This window comes from Nerophis ophidion, linkage group LG03, assembly GCF_033978795.1.
Source record: "Nerophis ophidion isolate RoL-2023_Sa linkage group LG03, RoL_Noph_v1.0, whole genome shotgun sequence".
Classification (NCBI taxonomy): Eukaryota; Metazoa; Chordata; class Actinopteri; order Syngnathiformes; family Syngnathidae; genus Nerophis; species Nerophis ophidion.
Window position 1 is genome coordinate 52,341,935 of NC_084613.1, and position 22,345 is coordinate 52,364,279.

A 22,345-nucleotide genomic window follows, 5' to 3' on the forward strand; every position below is an offset into this window, starting at 1 on the left:
ATGAAACTTATAATTTGTTTATTACAAAATGTAGATTAAAACATTAAAGATTGACTATGTAGAATTACAAGAAAAACAACAGAAAAAGAATTCCAGCAGTCGATTGCCAGACCGTTGCTAAGTAAAACGGGCCGTTGCTAAGGACTCCGCTCTGAACAGAGGACAGCAGAGGAGGACTGCCAAGCAGGATATATACCTTATGTTTCATTTTTACCGCCATTAACAGCATCATAAATGACTTATAGCTTGTTACAGGGACAGTGGAGGCTCTCTGCCTTCCAAACAACTGCTGCTCAGAGCCTCCACTGTCACTGCTCTCATCAAGTTGTAAAAAAAAAAAAAAAAAAAAGGAACTCCGTAGCACCGAAGTCCGCGACGATAAACGTGTTTATGTCAGATAAGACTACACAAATACACCCATCCTAACAAGTATATGATAAATGTAGACAACGTTTCCTTTTCTTTTACTTTCAAACTGCAACAGTGATTGGATGTTTACTGAGGGCTGAGGTGTGTGTGCGGGTGTGTGTCTGCTGCGCAGCCTGTGGAATGTTGAATACACGCACAGCGGAGGGAGGTATGAGAGGGAAGCCGACACTACTATATCGTGTGTGTCCCTTTTTCGGCTGAATTTTCCGCTAGTGCAGATAATTTTGTCAACTTATAATGTAGTAATTTTGTGAGTTTATTAAAATTTGCTTTCTCAAATTTTGATTTGAGGGGGCAATACATTTATTTAAGGGGGCTCTGCCCCCTCTTGCCCCTGCGTAGAGCCGGCCATGCCCATAATACTTTTGCATGGTATAAAGTTTGAAACATCTTTGTAGCTCGTTGTTTGGAAGCTGCTGTGTTATTTGTAATTTTAGCTCTATACCGTTTACGGCAGTGGTCTGCAACCACCAGGCCGCGGCCCGGTACCGGGCCGTGGACCGATTGGTACCGGGCCGCAGAAGAATTTTTTATTAATTTTTATTTAAAAAAAAAAAAACATTTTTTTTTTTTTTTTTTATTAAAAAAAACATAAAAAACACAATATACACTTACAATTAGTGCACCAACCACAAAAACCTCCCTTTTTCATGACAAAAACGTCCCTTTTTCATGACAAATAAAAAAAAAAAAAAATTATTAAGCGTTGACCGGTCCGCGGATACAAAAAGGTTGGGGAACACTGGTTTACAGGGCCCAGCATGACCAGCGTTACTTGATTCAGTCTTACTCACGTCTATTGATTCTTGAGGTTGCAATTCGATTAGAAATCGATTTTTTTGATTCAACATGATTCTCGATTTAGAAACGATATTTTTCCGATTCAAAACGATTCTGTATTTATTCAATACATAGGATTTCAGCAGGATCTACCCCAGTCTGCTGACATGCTAGCAGAGTAGTAGATTAAAAAAAAAAAGCTTTTATAATTGTAAAGGACAATGTTTTATCAACTGATTGCAGACATGTAAATTTGTTTTAACTATTAAACGAACCAAAAATATGACTTATTTTATCTTTGTGAAAATATTGGACACAGTGTGTTGTCAAGATTATGAGATGCGATGCAAGTGTAAGCCACTGTGACACTATTGTTCTTTTTTTTATTTTTGATAATGTCTAATGATAATGTCAATGAGAGATTTTTAATCACTGTTATGCTGAAATTATAACTAATTCAATTATAACGGTTGTTGATAATATTCTTTTTTGTTTCACTAATTTTGGTTTGTTCTGTGTCGTGTTTGTGTGTCCTCAATTGCAGTTCTGAGTGTTGATGGGTCAGGTTTGGTTTTGGAAATGGATTGCATTGTTATGGTATTGCTGTCCATTGTTTTGTTGGATTGATTAAAAAAAATTAAAGAAATTAAAAAAAAAAAAAATAATAATAATTTTAAAAAAATACGATTTTTTTAAAAGTGAGCCCTAATATATATATATATATATATATATATATATTAGGGCTGCGAATCTTTGGGTGTCCCACGATTCGATTTGATATCGATTCTTGGGTTCATGATTTGATAATATAGCAATTCTTTCGATTCGATTCGATTCGATTCTCGATTCAAAAACGATATTTTTCCGATTGTAAAGGATTCTGTAGTCATTCAATACATAGGATTTCAGCAGGATCTACCCCAGTCTGCTAAGATGCAAGCAGAGTAGTAGATTTTTGTAAAAAGCTTTTATAATTGTAAAGGACAATGTTTTATCAACTGATTGCAATAATGTAAATTTGTTTTAACTATTAAACGAACCAAAAATATGTCTTTGTAAAAATATTGGACACAGTGTGTTGTCAAGCTTATGAGATGCGATGCAAGTGTAAGCCACAGTGACACTATTGTTGTTTTTTATTATTTTTATAAATGTCTAATGATAATGTCAATGAGGGATTTTTAATCACTGCTATGCTGAAATTATAACTAATATTGATACCGTTGTTGATAATATACATTTTTGTTTCACTACTTTTGGTTTGTTCTGTGTGGTGTTTGTGTCTTCTCTCAATTGCGCTGTTTATTGCAGTTCTGAGTGTTCCTGTGTCAGGTTTGGTTTTGGAATTGGATTGCATTGTTATGGTATTACTGTGTAGTGATCTGTTGGATTGATTACAAAATAAATAAATAAATAAAATTAAAAAAAAATTGTTTTTAAAGAAATGAGAATCGATTCTGAATTGCACAACATATTTGATTCGATTCGTATTCAAATCGATTTTTCCCCACACCCCTAATATATATATATATATATATATATATATATATATATATATATATATATATATATATCTTGATTGGATTATCCAGAGAATAGTGCTCGATACCGTGGTAGAGCGCAATATGTAGGTGTGGGAAAAATCACAAGACTACTTCATCTCTACAGAACTGTTTCATGAGGGGTTCCCTCAATCATCAGGAGATTTTAATGGAAGCATTCACATACAATGGTTTATATAGGGCACTGAGTGGGTGGGTAGAGGCAGGCGTAGGGTGTGGCTCATGTGTTACCTAGGAGATGTTTCCGTCTGTGGCGGCATGTTTAGGAACTGTTGTCTTTACAGTGACTACAATTAAATTATGGTTAAAAAAAACTACAGGAACCGAGACTGCCTTGGAGCATTGGTCAGGAACATTTGCAAAAATATGATCAATGCAGGTAGCTAAAATAATACCATCACTACCTACACGCATACTCGTGAGAGGGGCAACAATTTGGGACAGATTGTAAGCATTTAAAATGGATAGAAACTTATTTTTGTTTGTACACCCTTGTCCCAGCCAGTCAACATTCATATCACCCAGTAAATACATTTCTCTATTCTCATCTGATACCGTGTCAAGCATCTCACATAATTCCTTCAGATACAGAGCATCAGCACTAGGAGGCCTATAGAAACAGCATCCTATAATTGGTTTCAAATAAGGCAGATGGACCTGCACACAAATAGCTTCAATGCTCTCCCTCATCATTTCGTAATGCACTTTGATCGATAAATGATTTTCAACATAAACCCCCGAACCTGTTTCTGTCTTTCCTAAAAATTGAGAACCCCTCACTGGCTACAACTGAATTAGAAAAGGAATCATCAAGGTGGGTCTCAGAAATGGCAAATATATTAATAAAATGATCTCTTATTATACACTTTACTTCCTGATACTTATTACGCAGGCTGCAGACATTCACGTGAGCTAACACCAGGCACATACCGGCATATACGTATTTATCTCTGTGGAGAGACGCAGCCGACGGGCCTACAGCGGGCTTAGAGAGGTGGTCTAGATAAAGTTGGAGGCCAGGAGGTGGGGCATGCGGCGGCGAGGAGAGGGGTGACGCACGCGGAGCGGCACGAGAACGGCAATCTGAGTCAGGTGCGTAAGACACACACCTGCTCACAATCTGCGCATCTGCTCCTAGACTATAAGAGAGGCGAAGGGAGCATGATCGCAAAAAGAGCGGAGGAAACCACGGCAGCCCGACCACGAGCCCGACAACCGAGTCCCCGCCACAACGCAGCAGGTGACCAGGAAGCGGTGCCGGCGCACTAGAAATGGGCGCGCCCGACTGGCCCGGAGACAGATTTACTAAAATAATAAATCTGAATCAAACCTGCTACGATGTGTCGTGTTTCCAGTGTCCCCGCAACCCACACGGTGATGGCAGGAAGTCTGTCACAATAACCTTTCGGCCACATGGACGAATCTACTCTTCCTCAAGCTCCCGCCCACCCATCCCTGTCAACTTTGGGCCACTCTACCGACGTCTGGAATCCGTCCCTCGACGGGGGTGTGGGGGGCTATGACTTGCTGTGCAACTGGGCGTCGTCCACAATACTGCCATCATAATCTCCTGCTCAGATGACCTCATCAGCGACGCCGATATCGGCTGTGCTACCTGCTCCGATGAGTTTGTCCACGATGCCACTATACCCTCAAGCTCAGATGACATCATTCATGATGCCGCTACCTACACTTGCTCCTGTTCCGCTGAGGTCAGCCAGCGCACCCTCCTGCTGGGGTGACAAGGTCGAAGATGCCGCTGCCAGTGCTCCTCTCTGCTCCAGTGATGTCGTCCATGAGGCCATCATTGTGCCTTCTTGCTCAGATGACAAGGTCTGAGACGCAGCGGCCGGCGTATACTTTCTGCTCCGGTGAGTTTGTCCAAGCCGCAGGAGCTATGGCCTCCGGCTCTTGTTATGTCATCACCTCTTCTTCTGAAGTGTGCCTTTCACCCCTGACCTCCACCTCCACAGATTTTCAGCTGCAGTGGATGCCATTGTGATTTGAGTAGCCCTTAGAGGCACAAATAAATTGTGACTGACAGATTGAACTTTTTAGATTTTTGGGGAACTAAACATATAAAGCATTACATTACCTGGTAGAGATCATTAATATAACTCTGACAGTGTCTTCTTAGATTTTGAATTGGATCTTATCAGAGTACAACGTTCCTATTTTAGTAACCCCAAATTTGAATTCAACTATTTAGTGTCAAAGCCTTCTTCATGTGCTTAAATAAGTTTCCAAAATATTTTATAGTTGAGTTAACTTTTAATTTGCATTATGGAAGTGCTATTCTTTATTTGCTATTAACTGTTTAGGAAAACACTCACCAACTTTGCCTGATGAGAAATTAGAAATTATTGTTCTGGAAGCTTTAAAGATCTACTGAAATTAGATTTTCTTATTTAAACGGGAATAGCAGGTCCATTCTATGTGTCATACTTGATAATTTCGCGATATTGCCATATTTTTGCTGAAAGGATTTAGTAGGGAATATCGACGATAAAGTTCGCAACTTTTGGTCGCTAATAGAAAAGCCCTGCCTGTACCGGAAGTATATGCGCGTGACGTCACCGGTTGAGGGCTCCACACATATTCCCATTGTTTTTAATGGGAGCCACCAGCAGTAAGAGCAATTCGGACCGAGAAAGCGACAATTTCCCCATTAATTTGTTCAAGGATGAAAGATTCGTGAATTACGATATTGATAGTGAAGGAATAGAAAGAAAAAAAAAAGCCACGGCTCCGGGCGACAGCAGTGTGAGTGTTTCATATGTAATTAGACACATTTAAGAGGATAATTCTGGAAGATCCCTTATCTGCTTATTGTTTTAATAGTGTTTTAGTGAGATTTTAAAGATTGTAAAAGATTGTAAAGACATACCACGAGGTCGGATGGCTGCGATGAACACGAAGTGTCTCAGAGAGAAGCGGAGGAGCCAAGCTCACAGCTGCCGCTGCTGCAGGACGGCAAATAATCCAATGATTTCTCCGGTAAAATATATATCATAATTTCCCAATCCAAAAACATGCTGGTTGACGTAGAGAAAACATGTTCGCTTGACCGCTCCGCTTCACAACAAACAAAGAAACATCGGCGGTGTCTCGGTGCAAAAGACAGCTGCAATACACCGCTTTCCACCAACAGCATTGTTTTTCATAGTCTCCATTATTAAATAAACACATTGCAAAAGATTCAGCAACACAGATGTCCAAAATACTGTGTAATTATGCAATTAAAGCAGACGACTTTTAGCCACGAGTGGTGCAGCTGCTAATATTTCCTGAGAGACAGTGACGTCACACGTACACGTCATCATTCCGCGACGTTTTCAACAAAAAACTCGCGGGAAATTTAAAATTGCAATTTAGTAAACTAAAAAGGCTGTATTGGCATGTGTTCCAATGTTAATATTTCATCATTGATATATAAACTATCAGACTGCGTGGTCGGTAGTAGTGGGTTTCAGTAGGCCTTTAAAATTATCATCTTTTGAGGAAAATTATTGTAACCACTACTATCTATTACAGTAAAAAAAAAAAATCCATGCATTATGTGTAATGTAGCTTTCAATACAGTTTTACCATTAAATAAACTATTATCTGGCCATTAGTATTTATTTGTTTCAGTCATATTAAATAAGTTGCATTCAGAAACATCATGTGGTTATATTTGAAAAATTCAACATGTCCGAAAAGGAGTAGGAAGAAGTGAAGCTTATGCTTATTCCTATCCACTCTTTGGTGCATATCATTCAATATCATTCATTCACACCATGTTTAAATGTATTGTGCTTCATGTGTAAAAGAAAGGAATTTATTAAAAATATATATAAAAAAACAATCTCAACTTAGAAATACAATAGGGTCTTCTGTCCCAAAGGGACATCGGTCCCTAATAAGTAAGTAAGAAGAAACCACATTGCGGATAAATATACACACACCGGTCTAAAAATGTTGACTGAATTGTACACGTTAAAATGAATCCCTAAATATGCTAAAATAATAACTTTTTGGCGATAGTCAATGAATGTCAGGTACTGCTCAATATTGTGGAATTTGTCATAATTTAGGTTTTTAATGTAGCATGGTTATTGTGGACTTCAGCAGCATATATTTTTTTGTGAGTGGTGTCTTTTATTTCCTTGTAGTACAATTTAAAAAGACAGGAACTTGCATGGTAGCAGTTTGCGTAACCCCACAATGCAGAGACTGTTAGCAATGTGCAGGTAAGAAGGAGCAAAAAGACCAAAAGGCAAAACCAGAGCAAAAGTAACAACTTACCAGAGTTAAGAGAGAGAGAGACAGAGAGAGAGAGAGAGAGAGTCTGCATGGGTTTTGCACACAATTTCATGATGGTTGGACTGAAGAGGCCAGCGAAGCATTTCAAGTGGCCGAGCAGCAAGAGGGCAGTATTGTGGAGGAGAGCAGGTAGTGTAATGATCAGACATAGACAAGATGGCATCAAGCCTCCTCAGGGATGGCCATGCACACAGAGCTGACATCCTTCTACAGGGAAAAGAACCACTGGAGCAGTGCAGGACAAAACCAACAAATAAGAGAGCCATTAGCCTCTGATAGACTTGATGGAGGAAGTCAAACACATGAACGGAGACAAAGAGAATCCTGCAGGGCTTGAAGAAAATGCAAGAATGATCTGTTGACGGCATTTTGTGGTCAGCTGGGGTAGGATCCAGCTTACCCATGGCCCTGTAAGGACAGGCAGTATGAACATGAGTGAATGAAATGTACAAAGCTTAAAATCATGTCTACTAATACACTTTTGAAATAATACTGTAACATTGAGCACAACAATGGAATTGCAGAATCCATGTCGCAACATCCATCCATCCATCCATTTTCTACCGCTTGTTCCCGTTGGGGTCGCGGGGGGCGCTGGTGCCTATCTCAGCTACAATCGGGCGGAAGGCAGGGTCACGTCACAACAAAAATTCCAAAATGTAATCTATTGTAATGATGATGACCTTCTCAAACTCTATCAATCAAAAGTAGTTTTTATTAGAAAAATCGACATTTTTATGCTGCTGACCTTTTCTTGTGTCACAAACATATATATACTATATGTGTATTCAGAATTATGGAAAACATTACACATTTACCAGGATGTCAAAGTATGTAACAGTATTTTTTTCCACAGTAAAATTATGTAATCAAAATGTACTGTAACATGCGAGCAAATGACTGTAACAATTAGGATATCCTAATATTTCACAGCAATTAACTGTTTTTTCACAGTAAATTACCAAAAATAATCATTCATGGTCACATCAAAACAAATTACGGTGGATTCAAACTGATTTGTCTCTTAAGGGGTTCCGTAGACTACTTTGCATACTCTTGTACAGTGAATGGTATGCTGGTACAACGAGAGAGTAATTAACTATGATATAACATGTGATTTTATTGTAATGAACTATAAAGTTACAATTGCAAAGGTACAGCATATAGTTCAAACTTTACTGCAATTAACCGAAATAAATCACACCTCTGCAGTTACAGTACATTGCTGTGAAGATAGTTGACAGTAAATTACTATAAATGTTATGCTATTATTAGCCAAACATTGCTGTGACTTTATAGCTGAGCATCAAATACCTTATTTTCTTATTCAAACAAACTACATTAGGAACAACAGTATTAATTGCAATTGTATTATCTTCATCAGTATCCTCATGTGTTTTCCAATTGTCGTAAATAAAAAAATAAAAATAAAAAAACCCCAACATACACTTCTTTAATGAAAAAAGCATGCATATATTTAATAATACACGTCATCAAAAACAGTTGATCAGTTTCACACTATCTATTTATACACAATATGAATCTATACATCAATTTATTACCAACACCTGGATATCACATATTCAAACATAATGGCATCTGTTATTTTGTTATATGCGGCACTGTAGAGCAGTTGTTCTCAACCTTTTTTTAGCGAAGTACCCTCTGTGGACACATTTTTTTTAATTCAAGTATCCCCTAATCAGAGCAAAGCATTTTTGGTTGAAAAAAAGAGATAAAAAAGTAAAATACAGCACTATGTCATCAGTTTCTGATTTATTAAATTGTATAACAGTGCAAGATATTGTTCATTTGTAGTGGTCTTTCTTGAACTATTTGGAAAAAAAGATAGAAAAATAACTACAAACTTGTTGAAAAATAAACAAGTGATTCAATTATAAATAAAGATTTTTACACATTGAAGTAATCATCAACTTAAAGTGCCCTCTTTGGGGATTGTAATAGAGATCCATCTGGATTCATGAACTTAATTCTAAACATTTCTTCACAAAAAAAATCTTTAACATCAATATTTATGGAACATGTCCACAAAAATCTAGCTGTCAACCCTGAATATTGCATTGTTGCATTTCTTTTCACGGTTTATAAATTCAATTTTTTTTTTGTTGAAGTATTATTCAATAAATATATTCACACAGGATTTTTGAATTGTTGCTATTTTTAGAATATTCAAAAAATATCTCACATACCCCTTGGCATACCCTCAAGTACCCCTAAGGGTACGCGTACCCCCATGTGAGAACAACATGCCGTAGAGCACGCATTTTCATTCCCTTTCCAGTCAAAATGTCAACCTATATGTTGGGTTGTGTAATGATGTTATTCTAAATTCTTGATTAGTAAGACAATATTCTCATGGTTTAAGAAAGAAACACACCGTGAATAACAATAATGGGAAACAACTTTAAATGTGTTGATTTTTTTTCAAAACCATTGGAAAAGCGTAACATCAAGTTTGGTAAGTGATCAACATAATGTATCACTTAAATTCAAACAGTTTTTTTTATTTCACATGTTTAACGCAAACAAACGTTTATAATACCTCAGTAAATATCCTATAACCCATAATTTTTCAAGTACTAAAATAACTTTATGTTCACACAATCCCACAATAGATGGCATGCAATTTAATACCCGAGGCCTCAGATCTACCCCAATTTTACGCTGCATGTTGTGTTTAGTTGTTGGACTCTGGCCCCAGCATTGCTTTTATGACATTTGGAGGGAGGAAAAAAACTCAAACATGTCATTAGAGGAGTTATGTGCTTGTATCTGTGCAGGATCAATACATTCAGAGATGAAAGTGATTTAGTGATGTCTTTGTTTGAATGGATCTAAATAATGGCTGCAGGCTGGCAGGATGGCTTCCTGCATAGAAGCACTCTGAAGAGGGGACAAACATACACTGTTAGTATGACGCCATTTAAAAGATTAGACACCAAATCTCACATCCAAAATACTGCAAGTGAAACACGACAAAAGGAAACACATTTATTTGCATGCATTTGGTGTGAAAACATTCTTGTTATTAACCAAAACGGGCTTGATCCTGGCAACAAAGCCCCACAGAAGTCATCAACAATTGGCCGACATTTGTTTATATTTCTTAGAAAGTTTATATTAATATTGCTGCATAGAAATGCTAACCGTGAAAAAAAAATAAATCAAGATTCCTAATGCATTATCTAATTTCATGGTTTCCACACGTAAGATATAAGACAAATCAATTGAAGACATAACAGCCACACATTACATATGTATGTATGTATGTGTATATATATATATATATATATATATATATATATGTATATATATATATATATATATATATATATATATATATATATATATATATATATATATGTATATATACATATATATATATATATACATATACACACATATATATGTATATATATACATATGCATATATATATAAATATATATATATATATATATATATATATATATATATATATATATATATATATATATATATACATATATATCGACATCCATTGCTTTCGGTCCCCTAGGGGGGGTTTGCCCACATATGTGGTCCTCTCCAAAGTTTCTCATAGTCATCATGGTCGAGGTCCCACTGGGGTGAGTTTTCCTTGCCCTTATGTGGGCCCCTATCGAGGATGTCGTTGTGGTTTGTGCAGCCCTTTGAGGCACATTGATTGGTATATATATATATATATATATATATATATATATATATATATATATATATATATATATATATATATATTATATATATACTGTATTATGAATAGGTTTTAAGGCTGAGTCACAATACACACTCTAACAGCTTTGTTTAGCTGCCCTCACTGCTGTCACCATTAATGCACAAGTGGACCAGGCAGGTACAGGCTCTGAACCAAGTGTGCTTTGTCCTGTGCGGTTGGCATTTTGCACTGATCTGAAAACCCCATTTTGAAATGTTGCAAAAAAAAAAAAAAAAAGCAGAGTGCCTGTGTTAAAAATGTTATTCTCAGAAATAAGGCAATATGGTCTTTTTATCCCCTCAAAAATCTGCAAATATTTTACTTATTTCTGAGGTATTTGAGGACATTAAAAGGTATACCCGTTGGATGTATTAAAACATATATGACAGTGTAAATGCACTTAATGAACCATTTAAGTACAATACCGTTATTTACGTGCATTTGAAGTGGGAAAAACACATTTGTCTTTGTATCTTTATTATAGTCTGTAATGTTAAGCTGAGGTGTTACTGTGTTTTGTATGTATTTAATGAGTATTAACATTCAAGGCTAATCATCAATGTAGGGTCATAATTGGAGTCAAACTACAGAAAATGGGTTAAATAAGTATTGCCTGACTTGGATACAATTTTATGGATGTAATGGGTATTATATGGTTTATTTTTTCAGACAAGTTACATGAATTCAGAAATATAAGGTGATTACATTTGTCTGAAAAGTAAACAGCATAACTTTTAGATGGTGACACTGCAGGCGATATTTGGTGTCCTTACATTTTTTTTTTCCCCACTTACTCTGTAAAAAAAGGAAATGTGATGAACAAAAAAATAAGCATACAAATAAGATTTGTGTTAATTATTATTGGAAATATATTGGTAACTGTTTACCGAATTTATAGACTCTAAAATTTGTAGCCCCTGTTTTTGTTTCATAGCAGCTCATATAAATTCGATTTTTAATCCCATAATTTTGATATTTTATCTTAAAATGATACATTTTTATTGCATAATCTTGACTTTTTTTATCTCATGATTCTGAATTAACTCATATTTTTGACAGTTGTGCTCATAATTAAGACTTCTCAGCTCACATTTTTGACAGTTTTTATCTCACTGGTTCAACTATCTCATCATTTCGAAGGATCTCATTACTTTTGTATTTGGTCATTTCAACTTTCCCTCTCATTATTTTGACTTTCATGTCCAAGGTTATGGCTTTTAATATCATCATTTTAACCTTTACCTCATTATTATGACTTTATGTTGTGATTTCAACTTGTTATCTATTATTTATGTTTTTTATGACCTGCAAAAAAAGAAAAGACAAAGAAAAGCAAAAATAAGAACTCAAATGAGATTCAAATTAACAAATGAATAAAAATGATATGATAACTGATAATGAGTGATGACTTTTTGACCGCTGAACTTTATTTTGTTGTACTTAATATTGTATAATTTCGACCTTTTATCTCATATTTTAGAATTTTCATCTTGGAGTTGTGGCTTTTTATCTCGTACATGTAGTACATAATATACATATATATCTCCAGTGAACTGTTTTGTGCTCAACGGCAATATTATTATTTGACAAAAAAGAAAAGAAAATTTAATTAAGAAAATAATACAATTGTATTTAAATTAAACATATCTCAAAAGGGTAATGGGAAGAAGTATACACCTTTTTAATCCCCTCTTTTTCACTTTAACTAGTATCCGGTTTCTTCTGAACCACATTTTATCACATTCGTCTGGATCCACATAACTTAATTTGCCCAGAACAATGTGTTTACAATTCTCAATACATCATAATAAGTCACATAAGTCATTCACACTCACATTCAAAATAAGCCTAGACCTCACTATACCGAACCAAAACATTAGATGTGTACAATTTCTTAAAATGCTCAATGTTTGAACAGTGTTGGAGTTCATCGCTCAGGCGGTTCCATATTTTCACCCGACAGACTGAGACACACACATTTTGGCATTGTATCTCTTAATTATGACTTTGTATTTCAAAATTCCAATTATTGTATCTCACAATTGTGACTTTATCTCATAATTTCGACACTTTATCTTAGAATTTTGACTTTTCAAGTTGGTTATTATGACATTTTGGCTTATATAGTTATGATTTACTATAATTGTATTGTTCCAGTAGTGGAAACAAGTTTCATACATTATATTTCAGTGCATTATAGCCAGCCTAATGCATATGTCCATGTATTAGTTGGAACTTTTTCAGGCAATATTGTATATGGGCATGACAATTCTGTGATTGTGTTCTATTTCATGTACAGCTTAAAAATATACAGCATTCTAGTTGTCATTATATGAAACCCCATTGTAACATAATCAAGCAAATGTATCTCAGCCACTGACAATAGTTCAACCCTCCAACCCTTTTACACCATCTTGAATTCTGCCTGCATGTTTTTACTGGATTAAGATATTCCATATTCTGTTTGTTGGCAGCCCTATTGGCATCATTTCTTCCAAGCAGCCTGCACATTAATTGTGAATGAATGCAAACCCCTGCAAAAGAATAAGGTCTTGAAGAGGCCTGTCATATACTTTGTCCACTTGGGAGGACCTTTAACCTACTTTGCCAAGGGACAGAACTGTTTCAAGTAGGCTAGCATGAATGATATGCACCTGCCTCCCTTTTACTCCCACACTGCTCTACCATTTAAGAGGAGAGAAAGTATTTGATCTAAATGGGAAACAAAAGAGCACCATTTCTTGAAAATATGTATAACGTTTGAAATATTTGCTTCATGGAGAAACATGTGGATAAATCATCCTAAATCTGTCATATAAATGTATTATTATTTATTATTTGAATAAAGTGTAAATGTGATTTTTGCCAGGACAAATTAAAATAATAACTTGCGTGAAATACGTGTTTCAATCACTAACCTGCTGTGGGATTTTATGGATTTACTGACCAGATTTAGCGTGGGCGAAAGCACATTTAAGTAAAAAAATATATTCAGTTTTATTTGCTTTCTCAAATACGTTATGTTGGTATCAGAAGATACAAAAGTAAATTATTGATGCCAAATAATAAGCTTATGGATGTTTACAGGCCATGCGTAATCAACATTCAACGTGTTTAACAGCATGCGTAAAAATGATGTGTTTTTAAAAATAATGCTAATCTTCTTACCATGGTGCAGAAATAGAATTCCACTCGCATTCTTGAAGGGGGAAAGAATAGCGAGGAGTTAAGTTGGAGGATTTAAGACCAAACCACGCAGTTCTCCTCGGATGTTGGCCCTTTTTTGCTGGAATGGTTCGTGGTTCAGGTGGCAGTTCGGGACCTCGGCCCTTCAGCCTTCTCTTAACATCTCTCAGGGTACTGAACCAGCAGCCAAGTGATGCAGGAAGATACTTCATACTCCATGCGATTTTGCTCCATCTGTTGTGGGGGTCGAGGTCCAAAAAGTATGATAGACGTAAGGATATTTTGTGTATAACGCGGGAAGGCCGTGCGTAAAAACGCATGCCATTCACGTACAATTTAGAAAAATAAAAACCCATCCATCCATCCATTTCCTACCGCTTATTCCCTTTCGGGGTCGCGGGGGGCGCTGGCGCCTATCTCAGCTACAATAAAAACGCGTTACCTATTATTTTCAGGATTGGTTGCGAAAGCCATTAAAACAACACTGATTACACAAAAAATTATTTTAAGAAATGACGAAAAAATACATAAATGAGATGATAATTTGTAGTTAGAGCGTGCATCGGCATTTACGTAATTGAAAAGGCATTCAAATTAGATTAAGTCTATACACATAAAATTATTATTTATTACGTGCTGCTTTCTTTTGCTTTACATTTATATCATTGGATAATATATTGTTGCATTAATATATATACATTTTTTCCATTTATGTATTTTGTATTCGTCTTCTAGACGCGCCGGATTTTGTTTCCAACCAACCTTGACTGGGCCTTCTGTCCTTCCCGTCCATCCTCTCGCAGCATCCTCACACATTTGTTCCAAAACGTCAATATAATTACCGGGCACAAGTTCCTCCGGTGAGTGTTGCATGCATGCAGCCAAGCAACTGCGGATTTTTATGGGGTCCTATGTGGAGGGTCCGCACACCCGGGTCCTGCTCTCTGACTCAGTAATCCACCAGGTTGAGAGCTTTGCCTCATTTGCATAAAGTTAGAGTTCTTTCTTCTTCGCCTATAGGCAACATAGATAAGTTTACTTGCACAAATAGATCTATTTTCTTGTCTTTTTTGTTACAGTTCATTCTCTGCCTTTTTTTTTTTTTTTTTTTTTGGAACAGACAGACGCTTTCTGTTTGTGATCCAAACACTTAACGTTCATTCTGCAGGAAATGTGCTTGCAAACACGATGTGCTCCAATCAAGCTAACCGGAGATTGCTGTGTGCGTTCTTCACTTGTCGCCTTAATTGATGGCTGACCATGTCACGTCTTCATTTGCTCAATTAGGCGAGCTATAGCTCCTCCGCCTTGCACGCTAAATGACATTAAAGTCGTCATGCAGGCTGAGGCGCATGCACGCGTCACTGTAACGCAACCACGCGCATCTGCTCCATATCATCTTTATGTTCTTGTTTGAAAGTGAAGCTAACTGCCTTTAATTAACATCTTGCAGTGTAGATTCTCTCTCCTGACTCCCCCTGGCCCCTGTTGTGTGTGTCCCCCTGCTCTGATGCTCTCCCCTGGCGCCAGTCAGTTTGCAGAGAGATTACAACGTCAGGTCAAGACTGGAACAAAGTGTCATTAATGCATGCTGACCAGACTTGAGGGTTGGAGGATTAAAACAACACAAAAAAAATGTCTCCAGATTGCATTAAGTCTTAAAAAAGGAGTTTCATTAAATTGGGCACGTTTTTGTTTTGTTTACTCTATATAATGTGATGTGGGTCATTTTATTAGGCACACATTCACAATCTTGCGACTATGTGGTTGCAGCGTCAAACTTCTCCAGTCAATTGTTAGGGGCCACATTATTTAAAAAAAACAAAGATTATGAGGACCAGACTTTTCCAATTCATTTTTATTTTGAAACCAGCATTCTCTGTAAGCATTCGTTATTGGTCTATTTCTTTTGCATTTCCAAAAAATAAAAGCCCCGTTTTGCCAAACCTAAGTGTCCATTGCAGTGAATGCCATTATGAGGTTGTGTCCATTTGTAGCAGTTTACACTTGTCCAAGTTTCTCTCTTCAATTATTAGTGCTGTAATGTGATTTTTTAAATCATATGAAAATCAAACATTTGCATTTAGATCAAGCATAATTAATCACAGGCTATTAATTGCTCGTATTATTTGAAACAACTTAAAAAAAAAAGCCAAATATTTGGACACAAATGTAATTTCATTGTCAGAATGTCAGGACCTTTTTTTAAATATGTTACTGGAATTCACAACATTTTTGCTTAAAACTTGCTAAAAAAATTGATTTTAAGTCTAATCTGGGTGTGTTTTAAAGTCAAATTTAAGAGTGAGCACTTCAGTCGGAGTCTCCGCACTCATTTTTACACCGATGTATGCATTGAACTGATCGTATATAACGAAACGTTATATATAAGGTCATCCTTTCAGGTAACCATGAAGGACCATGAATACATTGCCTGAATAATCTAAGTATATGTGATGATTATTTTTGATTAATTAAACATGTCAACTAGGTATTTTTTAGATCCCTATAGTTTAATTATCCATCCATCCAAGGGACAAGTGGTAGAAAATGGATGGATAGTTTTAATTATATTTATTTAATTCGCTGCTAAAATGTTAAAGTCTTAGAACTGAACTCATGGGAGTGGGGGAGGGGTGGTGTGGTGTCATTCCTGGGCTGGATTAGGCCCTCGGGCCGCAAATTGAATAGCCCTTTTTTTTTTTTTTTACATCATTCCTAACAAAGGTGTTCATTATTAATACTCACATCCAATACCAAGTGAAATTAAATTAAACTTTATTACACATCTAAAAATAAGGATTTTCATCATAAAGTACCCAAACATGCATTTAAAAGAGAGAGACAAAAAAAACAACATAAAATGGACTTGTTAAAAGTAGTTGAAATAAATAAAATCAGTGCAGACATGCCTCTGGGGGCTAGAAAATAAAAACATTAACATTTAAAAAATATAAATAAATAAATACAATTGTGATGGGGAACTCCACTTATAACAATACTTTGTTTTGCTATTGACCCTAAGACATAACAGTAAAAAAACAAAAAACAACAACATTGTAAATTGAAAGTCGATAACTTGTATTACTTTCACAGTAAGATTTACAGGAATTCACTGTGAAGCTAAATCGTGTCATATATAATGTTTACAGGTATTTGTTGTCAGGTTACAGTATATTTTACTGTGATTTAATACTGTTAAATGCTGTGAAATTCTAGTAATTTTTACAGTATTTTTTTAAAGTGCTTCTGTATTGGTAACCTGGGCCATTGTTTTCTGCAACATAAAGTTGTTTTGCACGGTGCACAACTCCAAATATATACATACATACATACATATATATATATATATATATATATATATATATATATATATATATATATATATATATATATATATGTATGTATGTATGTATATATATATATATATATATATATATATATGTATGTATATATATATAAATATATATATATATATATATGTGTGTGTGTGTGTATATATATATATAAATAAACACAGTAATAAACAGTAGTGTCAATTAAAAAAAACTGTTATGTGTGTATGTTGTTGTATACATTGTGAAGGTGCACCTTGATGGTGGTCAGGAAACACACTTTTAAGAAGTATAAATGAGCAAGTTAGTACGTCACGTGACACTTTGATGACGCGCCAAATTGCTGTCAAAGGTTGGCCTATAAGTGCAAAAAAAATTGCAACATGCATGCTCCATGACTGCCGAAAACAAGATGATCGGCGCATACTTGTTGATGTAAAGGAAAGTTTTGTTTGCATGAATTATGCGCGCAAAATGTCAACGACTATTGTTTGCTGCGTTCAGGCGCGTTGCTCCGCCCCCCGCTGTGTTTGTCATAAACCTGGCTCCTGGCTCCAATAAACCCGGGCTAAGAGCGCCCTGGGCTCGCCTCCTTCTCCAAGGCGATCAATAGGATCTCAGGCGCACTCCAAGCCCTCTCCTACGTAGACATCCAACAAGGAGAGAGCCGACACAACAACACGCGTGATCTGTTCCAACCACAAAAAAAAAAAAAGAAAAAAAAAGAAAAAAAAAATTCTACCTGCTTTCTGAATCATGTCGTTGAGCCCAAAGCACACAACGCCTTTTTCAGTGACAGATATTTTGAGCCCAATCGAGGAGACCTACAAGAAGTTTGGTGCCATGGACGGCGCAGGGAACCTAACCTCTCCACTGGGAGCCTACCGGCAGCCGCAGGTGTCTCAGAGCGGCATGCAGCAGCACTCCATGGGCCACAACGCCGGCGTGGCGGCCGCCTACCACATGCCGCACTCCGTGTCCCAGTTCTCCCACAGCGCCATGGGGGGATACTGCAATGGGAGCATTGGCAACATGGGCGAGCTGCCGTCCTACCAGGAGAGCATGAGGAATAGTGCAGCAGCAACAGGCTGGTACAGCAACCCGGACCCAAGATACTCCACCAGTAAGTGCTGCACTGAATCTTCCCCTCCCTTTCTTCTCTTTCTTCTTCTTCTTCTTCTTCTCCTTCTTCTTCAGAAAGGCTCGAAATATACTAATGCACATCTACAATAAGAACTGCAAAAAGTATTGACTCATTTATTGATCAGACACATTGCATAAGGTCCTTGCATGTGTGTGTATGTTATCCTTTACACGGACACAGTATTATTACTATAAAATCAATAATAATAATTATTATTATTGTTATTTTATTATTACAGTAAGGTTATCTCTCATGTGTGTAATGATTATACCATATTTTTTGTGATATTATTATTAGGCAGTTGTTTACTTTATATCAAACGAAAGTAATATTATTACTATACATAACATGATTATGATTAGACAGCTACAGGTGTTAAAAATATACTTTAAAGACTAACAATAGGAAATCATTTTTTTTTCTCATAGTTATTATTACTTTTGTCACTTTTGCTGATATACTTTTTATGAAGACAAATTGTAGTGAAAAAACTTTTATGTTCAAATTGTTATTGTCACTTTTGTTATCAAACTTCAAATTCTAGTCAAATTATATTTTGTTCATGTTGTGGCTTTTATTATTACCCTTTACATTTAAGACCATTTACTTTTTGTTAGTATAATTACTCTGGTTATTTTATTATAATACTTTAAATTGAACGCATATTTTAGCTTATTAACTTTTTTGTTCACATTTTGTTATCAAACTTTAAATTCAAGATATACTATATTTTGTGCATTGGATTATTGTCACTTTTCTAATTATACTTTAAATTAAAGACAATCTCCTTAGTTGTTGTATTATTACTCTTGCCATTTTTTCATTATAAAACTTTCAACTAACACTAATTATAGCAAATCAACGTTTTTGTTCATATTATATTATTGATATTGTCACGTGTTACTTGAAACTAAAGACATGCTTCTTTGTTATTTGCAAAACTACTATTGACATTTGTATTTTAATTATTGAAATTTGGACACACATTATGGCAAATGTATTGTGTTCATATTTTTAGTCTTTTCCTCACTATCTATGAATTAAATCAACAATATTAATGTTTATTAATTGACACCCCCCCCCCCCCCAAAAAAAAAAAGAATGTTTATTTAACTCACCTTGATGTGTGTGAATTGGTTGTACTTATAGAAATACATGATATAAAACTAATACTATTTTATGAGCTGGAACTGGTGATATATTCTAGATGAAAGAAACATATTGGTAAAATTGATATCATGAATTAAATGTTGTGCTTGCTAATTTTGATATTTGATTAGAAAATTCAGCACATGCGTGTTGATTTGGTGTATGTATGTATGCATGTATGTGTCTCTGTATGTATGTATGTACGTATGCATGTATGTATGTATGTATGTATGTATGTATGTATGTTTGTATGTTTGTATGTTTGTATGTTTGTGTTTATGTACGTATGTATGTATGTATGTATGTATGTATGTATGTGTGTATATATATGTTGAAGTTTCTAGATTCATGGGACCTTCCACAGGTATGAACATGGCGGCCATGGGGGGTCTCACCGGGATGGCGGACGCTTCCAAATCCATGCCAGTGCTGCACGCCGCACCCCGGAGGAAGCGGCGCGTCCTCTTCTCGCAGGCTCAGGTCTACGAGCTGGAGAGGAGGTTCAAGCAGCAGAAGTACCTGTCGGCGCCGGAGAGGGAGCACCTGGCGAGCATGATCCACCTGACGCCGACCCAGGTGAAGATCTGGTTCCAGAACCACCGGTACAAGATGAAGCGCCAAGCGAAGGACAAGGCGGCGCAGCAGCTGCAGCAGCAGAGCCAACAACAACAACAACAACAACAACAGGACGGGACCATGTGCCAACAACAGGCCCAGTCCCCGCGGCGTGTAGCCGTGCCGGTTCTGGTCAAGGACGGCAAACCGTGCCAGAACGGTTCCAACACGCCGACGCCGAACCAGCAGCAACAGGCTGTGCAACAGAACGGAGCCGGTGTGGTGCTAGGCCAGCAGCACCAGAACCAGCAGCAGGTGAACGCTTTGGACATGGAGGACTTGTCTCCTAGTCCCCCTTCTCTGCACAGCCAGCTCAGCATGGCGCAAATTGACAGTTCTGCCGTAGATTACACCAACAGCATGGTGAGCTCGAACCTCCTTTACGGCAGGACGTGGTAGGACACGTGCACACTCTTTTCTATATCAGCCTGCGGATGATGAGCCCATCACAAACACACACACACACACACACACACACACACACACACACACACACACACACACACAGGACTTTGGGCCCCATGAAAATAATCTTTACAGGGCCCCCAACACATAATTTCATCATCATTAGGGGCCTCTCTGGGCCCCCATCCATCATGGGCCCCTAGAATCCGTCTCCTTTACCCCCCCTTTTCGGCGCCCCTGCACACACACACACACACACACACACACACACACACACACACACACACACACACACACACACACGTATATATATATAAATATATATATATATATCTATATAGACATATAAATGACGTCATATGAAAGTGGGGCCCCCTGTGGACGCACTGACAAGAAGTACCAGCTGATCAGAGGCACATTTTCTTGACATCTGAAAAGAAGGGAGTCTATTTTTGAACATTACGCACAGGCTTGACCCTTCAAGACGCTCCGGGCCCCTTTTTGTAATCTTTTGGACCTTCATGATGTTTGATGTTGAGAGAAAAAAAAAAAAAGAAAAAGAAAGAATAGGGGACTGAGATGAGATCCACACTGTTCGCAGCATCTAGTATTATTTCACAGTCAAATACTGTTCTCCAAATTTACTGAAACCTTACAAGTGAAAAAATGACATGACCCTTAGATTTCGCAGTAAATTACTTCAAATATGAACGGAATGTAATTATTAGGCAGTAATTTACTGCGAATTTACAATGATTTTTAATTTTTTTAATTTTTTTTTTAACGTGTGCACTTTGTCCTCTACTGTAAACTAATGTATTCAATTAGAACTATTACATGAATTAGCGACTTGTATATTTGGCTAACAACCAACACATTTGTTTTAATTGTATAATAATAATGTTTGTTTTCCTCATTCTTTTTTTTTTTTTTAAGTTAAAAACGGCAACAAATGGAGCTGCTGTATGTTTTAAACCCAAGTGAACAATAAGAATAAATAACTTGAAGTGTGAGAGCTATTTCGGAAGATTTTTTTTTTTTTTTTTTTTTTTTTTTTTACGAGAATCTGTTTTGAAGTGCATTTTCATTATGTTGTGATTGAGACCAAATTGAGCTGTAAAGCAAGGTCGATGAGGGAGCCAGTATTGTTCAGGTGACATTTTGGAGGGCTGCCTTTTATGCTGCGTGTCTTTAATATAAGACCGGAACATATCCTCTCTAAACATCATTACCGACCATCAGGTAACACTTGCCTACAGGGAAAACACTATACCTGCATTTTATACATCACTCTATGTATTTCATATGTTTCCATCACACTCACCTGACGTCATCTTTTTCTAAAATGTGTAGGCCTTCTTTTGCAGTTATTTTATTGATTTGTATCATTACAACCATGTATTAGTTCAAGAATAGATGTGTACTGTAAAAATAAAAAATATTAATTAATTAAAAACTAAATGATATTAATAATAATAATTGCAATAATAATAATAATGAAAATGTTTAGTAGTATTATAATATAATAATAATAATAAGCGTTTTAAATATTTATCGTATATATATATATATATATATATATATATATATATATATATATATATATATATATATATATATATACATATATATATATATGTATATATATATGAATGAGTAAACATTGATTGATTGATTGAATGT

The 22,345-nt window shown here is 36.2% G+C and overlaps 2 protein-coding genes across 2 annotated transcripts; one reads left to right on the top strand and one right to left on the bottom strand.

The window, feature by feature from the left end:
* Window positions 1-6,923: 6,923 nt before the first annotated feature.
* LOC133548782 (uncharacterized) lies at window positions 6,924-14,898 on the bottom strand. The gene is made up of 3 exons (XM_061893729.1): window positions 14,777-14,898; window positions 13,997-14,248; window positions 6,924-7,484 (listed from the first exon to the last, which is right to left on the bottom strand). The coding sequence occupies exons 1-3, from the start codon at window positions 14,818-14,820 to the stop codon at window positions 7,064-7,066; spliced, it is 717 nt and encodes a 238-aa protein (XP_061749713.1). The 5' UTR covers window positions 14,821-14,898; the 3' UTR covers window positions 6,924-7,063.
* Window positions 14,899-17,899: 3,001 nt separating this feature from the next.
* On the top strand, window positions 17,900-21,664 carry nkx2.4a (NK2 homeobox 4a). The gene is made up of 2 exons (XM_061893730.1): window positions 17,900-18,472; window positions 20,007-21,664. The coding sequence occupies exons 1-2, from the start codon at window positions 18,106-18,108 to the stop codon at window positions 20,654-20,656; spliced, it is 1,017 nt and encodes a 338-aa protein (XP_061749714.1). The 5' UTR covers window positions 17,900-18,105; the 3' UTR covers window positions 20,657-21,664.
* The last annotated feature ends 681 nt before the right edge of the window (window positions 21,665-22,345 follow it).

Excerpts from the sequence above, each read along its gene's own strand:
- LOC133548782 (XM_061893729.1), bottom strand. The coding sequence starts at position 14,820 with ATGCTGCGAGAGGATGGACGGGAAGGACAGAAGGCCCAGTCAAG. Across the intron at positions 14,249-14,776 it reads GGACAGAAGGCCCAGTCAAG|ATGGAGCAAAATCGCATGGA; the intron begins GTTGGTTGGAAA and ends CCCCCACAACAG. Across the intron at positions 7,485-13,996 it reads AATTCTATTTCTGCACCATG|GGCCATGGGTAAGCTGGATC; the intron begins GTAAGAAGATTA and ends CTGTCCTTACAG.
- nkx2.4a (XM_061893730.1), top strand. The coding sequence starts at position 18,106 with ATGTCGTTGAGCCCAAAGCACACAACGCCTTTTTCAGTGACAGATATT. Across the intron at positions 18,473-20,006 it reads GGACCCAAGATACTCCACCA|GTATGAACATGGCGGCCATG; the intron begins GTAAGTGCTGCA and ends GACCTTCCACAG.